We start from the raw sequence: 10,757 nt of genomic DNA, 5'->3' as shown, positions 1-10,757 counted from the left end.
TTAGTTCCAATGGTTTTCTTACATGGAAACATTAGAGAGCACCCCTTGAGACTGAGACACGCACACACACACACACACACACACACACACACACACACACACACACACACACACACACACACACACACACACACACACTCAACATACATGGTGCTTATTTATCTTATTTGCACCATGTATGTTGAGTTGTTGGAGGAGCATGGGACATAAGATTTTCATTGCCAACATATACGTTGTATATGCTGTGCATATGACCAATAAAACCTTGAAACCTGAAACACACACACACACACACACACCACCCATAATTGTAATGATTTCAAAGGATTGTTGTAACCGTTTTTTACTGTCAATTTCATCTATTCAAAATAAATATTGTGTGTCACAAAGTATGCCTTAAAAAACAAAGAAATGTTTGTGTGTGTGGGCCTGGAAGGGGGCCTCCAAATTGTCCTTTGCCCAGGGCCTCAAATGTCCTAAAACCACCCCTGCTTAAACCCATTCCTGACCATTGATGTGGAACAGATAGCTGCCAAATTTCAGCAGGTATTTGCTCTGCTTAGTGGGGTTGACATGGAGATGGTTGATTTGCAAAATGACATTGAGTTAAAAGTAAGATCACGGGAAAGTAACTTTTGGGGAATTGTCAGCAGGGAGACGTTTCCCCTCCTCGCCTCATGTGCACTAAGAGTGAGTGCCTACTTTGGCTCCACTTACCTCTGTGAAATGGCGTTTTCACAGATGAGAATAATTAAATCAAAGTACAGGAGCCGCCTCACTGACAGACACTTCACAGACAGTCTCAGACTGGCTGTCTGTAGCTATGAGCAGAACTACAAAGCACTTACAGACAGTATTCAGTCACAGCCATCTCACTAACCTGGGTGAGTAACATGCCAGTTTTGACATCTGATGGCAATGTGAAAAGTGATGATGCATAAGATGGTACATAACTGCACTGAGCTTATTTACACTGACTGAGAATGTTGTTAAAACACAATTACAGTTCTATTTTAATAATAATAATAATAATAATAATAATAATAATAATAATAATAATACATTTTATTGATATATATTTTCTAAAATGCTGATGTTAGGTAAGTTGCATGAAGCTTGAGTGGATAAGCATAACACTGCATGTGATCTGCTCACTGCTAGTGTGTTTTGTGTGTGTGTGCCTTCTGTGAGCAAGATGGCGCCGAGGATGGCTGCCGTGTCTCGAGCTCCTCAACTCTTTTTGCAGTATTTTATTTATCTTATTTGCACCATGCATGTTGAGTTGTTGGAGGAGCATGGGACATAAGATTTTCATTGCCAACATATACGCTGTATCTGCTGTGCATATGACCAATAAAACCTTGAAACTGTGTCGGCGTAGTGTGTAGGGGAAGGTTTGGAATTGAGCCTTGAATTTTGGCAATGTTGTTGCGTCTGAACGATGACGTAATGACGTAAAAAGATGTCGATTTTGAGCTGGCTCACATGTGAGTTTTGTTGATGATTTGTCATGTAGATATTGAGTATTAGACAAATGTTAACTTAACTTTGGTATTTGTATTTACCAGTTGATTATCCGCTGACTGCGATGGTCTTAACTCATGGCAGTAAGCGTAGTGTGATACCGCAGCAAGTTAAATAAGGTTATAGCCTGCTAGCTAAGTACCACATATGTATTAGTTAGCTCAGATTTACCTTACTCGATGTAAGCTTGATACTATTGCGTAAGGTTTTATGTAATACATATTTGAGATATGAGTGTACTCGATTTACAGTCCACAAGTAACTGGATAACTTTTGTTTTTGCACCGGCACAGTAACGTTATGCTAAGCAGGGGATATGGCTTCGAAGTCGAGGACCCAAAACCTGCAGGTGTTTGACACGGAGCTGAGCGCCGACACGGTGGAGTGGTGTCCTCTTTCCTCCAGCCACCACATCCTGGCCTGCGGGACATATCAGCTACAGAAAGGGGTGAGAGTAACGTTACACACTGAGGATACAGAGAGAAATGTCCTAGGACATCCCATTTCCTGTGGGCAGAGTTTCTAGCCTGATTTATCGATTAGTTAAAATAAGACTGTATTAATCCCAAATCGGGAAACAGTTTTTTATATATCTGGAGTGGTGGTGTCAGGTTAAGGAAAGACAAACGTTAGAATTTATGAAACTAATCTGACGTGAATTCACTTTATTCGTCTGTTAGAAAAGGCATGACATAGCCCAACATCAAACTTCATGCACATATCTGGTAGTTTCTGAACTGATTGTTTCCTTTCTAATTCCGACGAAAAAAAAAAAGAAATATTAATGTCATTAAATGTATTGCACTGTACTTATTATATGATTATTTGGGACCTCATTTATTTCAGCAGCGCATATTGGAGCTACAGCTCTTGTTACTGTCTGACTGATTATGTCACTTCCACATCCTTCCTGCAGGCTGGGGAGGAAGATGCTACACCGAGCCGGACCGGCCGTTTGTACCTTTTTGAATTCCGGCGAGAAGGATCAATGAGCCCCCCTCTCACTGAGCTACAGCGCCTGGACACGGCGGCTATTTTAGATTTGAAATGGTGAAGTGGCTATTGACGTCCTTGTCTGCTTCATTCCTGTTAATAATTTAGCACAGGGGAGTCCAAACATTTCTCACTGAGGGCCACATACAGAAACATTTATGAAGGGCAGGGCCCCTCAGTAAAGATGAAGTGTATTGCCTCATAAGTTAAGTTATCAGTTAGCAAAATCAATCAAATGTTGGTACATTGTTCTTGATACTTGAATATGCTTTTAAAAAACTGCATACATCACAGCTCTCTGTAGGGTTTGCTTTATTTTAATACAGTGTGCTTTCCTTAAACAGAAGCTTCAGATTGCTGATAATAAGGGGGAAATATAGGGCTATTTTTCAAGCTTGTTGTGAAAGTACTTTTTTTTTCTCAACTAAGATTTGTGGAAAAAATTTCAACTTTATTTGACTTAATTTATTTGAAAGTGGCCTTATCAACACATGAATACTGTGTAATATACAGGATCTTTATATATGTATTTAAGTACAATATGAGACATCACACGTTTCAGGTGTGGGCCATATTCCATTAGACTTTTTGAATTTGCTGAGGGCCAATTGAAATGGACAATGGGCCACATTTGGCCCCGGGCCGTAGTTTGGACACCCCTGATTTAGCTATTGTTCTCAGGTGCCATGTTCCGGTGTCAGGCGAGGCGATGCTGGGAATGGCAGCTGCCACCGGAGAGATGCAGCTGTACACACTGTCACACAGTCAGGTGAGAAATGTGGAATCAGAAGAATGGCAGCCAGTGAGTGATTATACTGCAACACAGGTTTACTTATACAGCACCTTTCAACACTAGGCAATCCAAAAAGCTTTACAAAAATGAAAGACATTAAGAGCATTAAGAAATAGTGCAGCAGGAACACAGTCATTAAAAAGCAAAGATAATTCAATAAAATAACAGCTTTAATTTACATGAATAAAAGTTTCAGTGCTGTGTGAGAAATGAAGAGCTCATTTAAAAGCCGCGGCAAAAAAAAACGTTTTCAGCCTAGATTTAAAAGTAGTAAAAGTAGCAGCGGCCCTGCAGGGTTCTGGGAGTTTGTTCCAGATATTTGGAGCATAATAACTGAACGCTGCTTCTCCTTGTTTAGTTCTGACTCTTGGGACAGAAAGCTGACCCGTCCCAGAAGACCTGAGAGTTCTGGATGGTTTATAATGTAACAGGAGATCACAAATATATTTTGGGCCCAAACCAGTCAATGCTTTATGAACCAGCAGCAGAACTTTGAAATCTCTGACAGACAGGAAGCCAGAGTAAAGACTTCAGAACTGGAGTGATGTGATCCACTCTCTGAGTGTTAGTGAGGACTCGAGCAGCAGCGTTCTGAATCAGCTGCAGCTTTCTAATGGATGTTTTAGTGAGACTAATGACTGATTTTCTTAATTTTGTCAGTGAAGAAGGAGGCAAATTCATGGAGTGAAATTCACTGTGAGGCCTGCAGCTGATGTTTCTGTACAGAATCAGCATGTAAGGTTTTTTAGGACATGATCGTTGAATACATCAGCCTCTGAGATTTGAAACCATTTCTTTCAAGTCCAGTCGAGCCATTTTCTCATAACTGCAGAACATAAATCTGAATAAACTTACTTATAATGTCTCTTCAAGTGTCTTGTTTTATTTATACAATGTGCAAAATCAGAAGACTTGAGTCTGTACAAAGAATAATATTCTAACTTGATTGTTTTCTGTGCTGTAGATACAAATAGTCTGGCTTGCCAAAGAACAAAATAGATGGATCAGGGAAACATAATAGATGATGTTCCGCATAGAAGACATGGATCTTTCAAAAGTCTGAGAACATCACAACCATATGTGCTTCTGTTGTTTAGCAAGGTCTAACTGTGAACGGTCAGATTTTAAAGTAGAGTTGTTTCTATTGGTCCTTAGATCACTTGACAGTAGATGGACGATATGTTGTGTTGTTGTGGTCCTCTGCCCTCACTGATATGTGTCTCCAGTAGGAGGGCGGCCGCAGTCTTCACCCTCTGTGCAGTTTGGAGGTGGGAGCCGAGCGACTGGCGCTGTCTTTAGACTGGTCTACTGGAAGAATGGACAGGTAACAAACTACCTGCATCTGGTTTTATCTCTCAAAGTTCACATCACACTTTCTGTCACCCGCTGGCCTGTGTTCCAGCTTCTTTCAAACCTGCCTGTCTGTTCCATTTTAATGAAAGTGGTATTCCTTTATGGAATTCCTTAACTTTTAGCACAAATGGTATCTAGGACTTTAGAATGTACTGATTACAAATTGGCTGTCAAAAGTCAAGGTCATCGTGACCTCACAAAACTTTTTTTTTTCAGTCGTATTAAGATTATTTAACGCAATCAAATGATGAGAATTCCACAGACATGGATGTATACAGTATACAGTGGGGAGAACAAGTATTTGATACACTGCTGATTTTGCAGGTTTTCCCACTTACAAAACATGTATAAGTCTGTAATTTTATCATAGGTACTCTTCAACTGTGAGAGACGGAATCTAAAACAGAAATCCAGAAAATCACATTGTATGATTTTTAAGTAATTAATTTGCATTTTACTGCATGACATAAGTATTTGATACATCAGAAAAACAGAACTTAATATCTGGTACAGAAACCTTTGTTTGAAATTACAGAGATCAGACGTTTCCTGTAGTTCTTTACCAGGTTTGCACACACTGCAGCAGGGATTTTGGCCCACTCCTCCATACAGATCTTCTCCAGATCCTTCAGGTTTCGGGGCTGTCACTGGGCAATATGGACTTTCAGCTCCCTCCAAAGATTTTCTATTGGGTTCAGGTCTGGAGACTGGCTAGGCCACTCCAGGACCTTGAGATGCTTCTTACGGAGCCACTCCTTAGCCCCTTAGCCCCATCCATCCTCCCCTCAATACGGTGCAGTCGTCCTGTCCCCTTTGCAGAAAAGCATCCCCAAAGAATGATGTTTCCACCTCCATGCTTCACGGTTGGGATGGTGTTCTTGGGGTTGTACTTATCCTTCTTCTTCCTCCAAACACGGCGAGTGGAGTTTAGACCAAAAAGCTTTATTTTTCTCTCATCAGACCACATGACCTTCTCCCATTCCTCCTCTGGATCATCCAGATAGTCATTGGCAAACTTCCTACGGGCCAGGACATGCGCTGGCTCGAGCAGGGGGACCTTGCGTGCGCTGCAGGACTTGAATCCATGACGGCGTAGTGTGTTACTAATGGTTTTCTTTGAGACTGTGGTCGCAGCTCTCTTCAGGTCATTGACCAGGTCCTGCCGTGTAGTTCTGGGCTGATCCCTCACCTTCCTCATGATCATTGATGCCCCACCAGGTGAGATCTTGCATGGAGCCCAGACCGAGGGAGATTGACCGTCATCTTGAACTTCTTCCATTTTCTAATAATTGCGCCAACAGTTGTTGCCTTCTCACCAAGCTGCTTGCCTATTGTCCTGTAGCCCATCCCAGCCTTGTGCAGGTCTACAATTTTATCCCTGATGTCCTTACACAGCTCTCTGGTCTTGGCCATTGTGGAGAGGTTGGAGTCTGTTTGATTGAGTGTGTGGACAGAACTCTTTTATACAGGTAACAAGTTCAAACAGGTGCAGTAATGAGTGGAGAACAGGAGGGCTTCTTAAAGAAACACTAACAGGTCTGTGAGAGCCGGAATTCTTACTGGTTGGTAGATGATCAAATACTTATGTCATTCAATAAAATGCAAATTAACTATTTAAAAATCATATAATGTGATTTTCTGGATTTTTGTTTTAGATTCAGTCTCTCACAGTTGAAGTGTACCTATGATAAAAAATACAGACCTCTGCATGATTTGTAAGTGGGAAAACCTGTAAAATTGCAGTGTATCAAATACTTGTTCTCCCCACTGTATGTAAACAGCATGGTTTTCTAGTTATAACTGAGACTTAAAGTCATTGATATTCTAAACATAATTAAGGCTGCGTGCAAAACCACATAGTGTGCTCTGGAGCTGCCCTTACAACGTGTAACTGTTTCATGCAGTTGGGACATAATACTTTGTCCTAACAAGGCTCCTCAAGCGTTGTCCCTCTTGATCATACCTTCCCTGTTCTTAAGATGTTTGGTCAGAATAGCCAGAAACATGTTTGATTGCATACTGCAAAATGTGACCTGATGCTCTAGAGCGGGGGTCACTAACCCTGAGACACTGAGAGCCACTGAAGGATAACCAGGAATATGCAGGGCTACTTGTTTGATATCATCTTTCTGAAGAATATACATTTGCTACCTATAACATGTTTTGCTTATTGCTGTTTCAGCAAAATCATTATAGTTATTTTTACATATTATTATCATATATTATTTGATATATATAGCTACAGTTTATGGTCAACACGGAGCCGATGAGAGAGGAGGACAATAACCAACACTGCAGCTTATTGGGCCCAAACAGGTACATTTTAAATAGCGTGATTTTAGAGGGCAGTGTTTTGGTCCGGACAGACCTCTTCTCTGTGCCGTGAACTATTGTTCTGACGGTAGAGACTGCTGGCACACGGACACTGGATCAGCAGAAGCACTTCAGAGTCCACACATTTTGAAACATTTCTCCCAGCAAAAGTCGAAAATGCCCTCTGAGTGGTGGATTTCATTTATGGATCATGAAACACTCGCTACACGGGGCAGAAATCCTGATGCCCCTGTATTTGACATTGTGTGATAGTATGAGTATAGGGAATGCAGGGTAAGTCATAACTCTCTCTGATGAAAGACATTACATTGGCATTGACATGATGTACCTACACACACACACACACACACACACACTCTGTCCTTAATAAATCAGTAATTGTGTGTGTGAGCAGCAGTGATGTGCGGGTGGTGTGCAGTGACTCAGCAGGCTGCGTCAGCGTGCTTTCTCTGGCTGAAGGCGCTCTGGTCTCCCTGTCCCAGTGGAAGGCACATGACTTCGAGGCCTGGATCTCTGCCTTCTCCTACTGGGACACACAGCTGGTGTACTCTGGTAACACTCAACTCATTTTTAACCCATACAGCACTTGCAGGGCTGTCCCCAAGCAGAAATGATTTATTCTTCATGGCTGTCGGCACGTTTATGCATAGTTTAGCAAAGGTAACATCGTATGTAACCTAAGTAATTAATTGATAATGTTACATGTTCAATATTACACCTCCATCGACGGAGTTGTTTCAGTGAACGGTGCGGACTGCTATGCTCAGGAATAAGGAGAAAAAAAGGGAGCAGGGTTGTTATTTAATCTTCATTTAAAGTCAAAACTTTAAGAATTAGCATTCAGTAATAGTGCCAAATACATTTTATGCATTTCATTTTTTAATGAAGATCAAAAGTTCTGAATCATGCCACTTCTAGCACCGGTTCTGGTCCTTAGGAGTTTACTTCATGCTCTACTTTTTGACCCCCTGTATGCCTAATCCCCTCAGAGGTCCCTGATGTAGTGCCAAAGCAGGTTGGGGATATTATTTTCAAAATACATCTGATCTTTGAATAGATATTGCTGGAAACTTGATTTACTTTTCTCTATCTTCAATTCAAAACATTATTCAATTGGATCCAAACTATTACTGACTTTTTATGTTTTTACATTAACACAGGACATATAGAACAATATTTGAATTGTCATGTATCCCTTTATTAACCAAGCAGGGCAGTTTGCAGTTAAAAATAATTGATGTGCTCAGCGTGAAACAAACAGTTTCAAACACTGTTTGTAAATTGTTTAATTCATGAAAAGCATTTCTCTATTGCAACTTGCTATTACTCATCAGCTGACATAACCTGCAGGCTGAAAGTGACAACAAATACAGAATGTATTTCTTCCTTTTTACTGTATGATTTATGATTGTATCTTTTGTTATTGGATGTGTAATCATCCTTTGTGGGGCATGACAGGAAACTTATTTTAACTGCTTTATTTTTCTAATGATAATGTCTGTTTGCCTCTGTATGCGTCCTCACCCTGTCTCCCTGTGTGTGTAACAGGCGGTGATGATTGCAAACTGAGAGGCTGGGACCTCAGGGCCGGTCCAGCCTGCCCCACTTTCACCAGTAAAAGGTGATGTTACTGTCAGCAATCATCCGTCTCTCTGTTGAGGCCAGCTACATAACACTCTCCACTTTGTTTTCTTGAAGGCACTCGATGGGTGTGTGCAGTATTCACAGCAACCCGCACAGAGAGCATATCCTGGCTACAGGCAGGTAACCATTCCCATAAACTCCCTGTGGTAGCGTGTTGTCTTCTGAGAATGACCTTTTAGACTGTCTGTGTACTACCACTGCTTCCTGTCTTTGGTCCAACTTTTTCTGTCACACAGTGTGAGCATGGTTCCCCCTGGTCAGTGAAATCCATAGAATGTGTCAATTTGAGGGTAAATCTAGGCCTTCAAAGATTAAAGAGATAGAGTTGTTTACAGTGCTTGAATTTATATCCTTTCGCTTACACAATATATTTGATCAGTGTCTCAAACTAGGTTGAATTTGAGAGAACTTTGCATTGAACGAGATGTTTAAGAATGTGTGTGAAGTCTGTGTCCTGGTTTTGTCGTTGTGCAGCTACGATGAGCAGGTTCTGCTGTGGGATGGCAGGAACATGCGGCAGCCTCTCAGTGAGACTCCGGTGGGGGGGGGGGGTGTGGAGGCTGAAGTGGCATCCGACTCACGAGCAGCTACTGCTGGCCGCCTGCATGCACAAAGACTTCCACATCCTTCACTGCCAGCAGGCCCTAGGTGAGTGAGAAAGAGTAAATACCTGCTCTGGATGGTGTTAGAGGATTTTAGTCATAACGTTAGTTAACCAGTACCAGTCAATAGTTTGGACACACCTTCTTATTCTAAGGTTTATTTGATTTATTTTAATATGTTTCTACACTGTAGATTAATACTGAAGACATCAAAACTATGAAAGAACACGTATGGAATTATGGAGTAAACAAAAAAGTGTTAAACAAACCATAATATATGATTTATATTTTAGTTTTTCAAAGTAGCCCCCTTTTGCTTTGATAGCTTTGCACACTCTTGGCCTCTCTCAATCAGCTTCATGAGGTAGTCCTCTGGAATGGTTTAAATGAACCCAATATGTCACAGAAGTTTTAGTTTCGTTGAGCCATCTAAGTCAAAGCAACCCTGGCTCTGTTGAACTTGCTTCTTTAGTATACCCCCCCGGATCCTAATTACAGAATGATCTGAGATCCATTCGCTAATATACACCGGGGAACTGTCAATAGACCGGAGACATCCAGAGTTGTGCATTGTTTGAAATAGAGCCTGTCAGAACAAGGACACCTAATAGTGAGCGGTTTATGCAGGGCTATAGCTAAATGTTTGAAGCTTTGATGAAAACATTTGATTTCTAAATCAACATCTCATTTAACTTAAGGGAGAACAGATCCTGAATAGAAGCTTTAAATGTAAAGCCCTGATTTGTTGTAGGATTGTCTCAACATCAGTGTTTTCATGTCATTCTCCAGAGGCCAGTGGAGGAGCATGTCCTGTGGTAGCCTCCTACATACTTCACAACTCGCTGGCGTACGGAGCCGACTGGTCCCACCTGTCCCTGGAGGAAGCAGCCCCCTGCTTCCCTGTCGCTGCAGAACCAAAGGAAAGCCTTACAGAGAGCGGAGGGCACTTGAGGATTCAGTATGAATCTCCCACTGCCAGCTTTGACACTTCCTTGGAGGACGATGCAGGACGATACATCCCAGAGGGCATTGCAGCGCCCGCTGTCCCCCCGGCTGCAGCCCCTGCCTTCAGCTCTAAAGAGGACAACCCTTCACTGTCCTGTCTGCTAGCCAGCTGCTCTTTCTACGACCACATGCTCCATGTCTGGCACTGGGACTGGACTCCAGAGGAGGCTCAGCAGGAATCAGAGCAATGCTGACCCGGCTGGAGCTCTGGCTGCATGGACACTAAAGAAAGATCTTCTGTTGTATTATAACGTGTACCCCAGTGAAGCAGGATGTATAGCACCACAACATCACAGGCATGATTCGCTGTCTCCACACTTTAAATGTAACAAAGGTTAAGTAAACCCTGTATTTGTTAAGACACTTGATTGTTATAATAAAACTTTGATTTAAACGCATAGCTTATAATCCCTATTCTGCACAAATGTGACTATCTCCCACATACCTTTCTTTAAAGTTTATTTTAACACTTAGTGATTGTGTCAAGAGAAATTAGTTAGCAAAAGCAC

The 10,757-nt window shown here is 41.7% G+C and overlaps 1 protein-coding gene across 1 annotated transcript; it reads left to right on the top strand.

Moving 5' to 3' along the window:
* Positions 1-1,205: 1,205 nt before the first annotated feature.
* dph7 (diphthamide biosynthesis 7) lies at positions 1,206-10,642 on the top strand. The gene is given in 11 exon segments (XM_063897390.1): positions 1,206-1,487; positions 1,818-1,972; positions 2,441-2,574; positions 3,199-3,286; positions 4,540-4,634; positions 7,392-7,549; positions 8,546-8,618; positions 8,696-8,761; positions 9,116-9,182; positions 9,184-9,289; positions 10,033-10,642. Coding segments are annotated over 10 exon segments (1,329 nt in total). The 5' UTR covers positions 1,206-1,487; positions 1,818-1,840; the 3' UTR covers positions 10,443-10,642.
* The last annotated feature ends 115 nt before the right edge of the window (positions 10,643-10,757 follow it).

This window comes from Eleginops maclovinus, chromosome 12 (assembly GCF_036324505.1).
Source record: "Eleginops maclovinus isolate JMC-PN-2008 ecotype Puerto Natales chromosome 12, JC_Emac_rtc_rv5, whole genome shotgun sequence".
Taxonomy (NCBI): domain Eukaryota; kingdom Metazoa; phylum Chordata; class Actinopteri; order Perciformes; family Eleginopidae; genus Eleginops; species Eleginops maclovinus.
The sequence above is the reverse complement of the archived record's forward strand: the minus strand, read 5'-3'. Positions and strand labels throughout refer to the sequence as shown.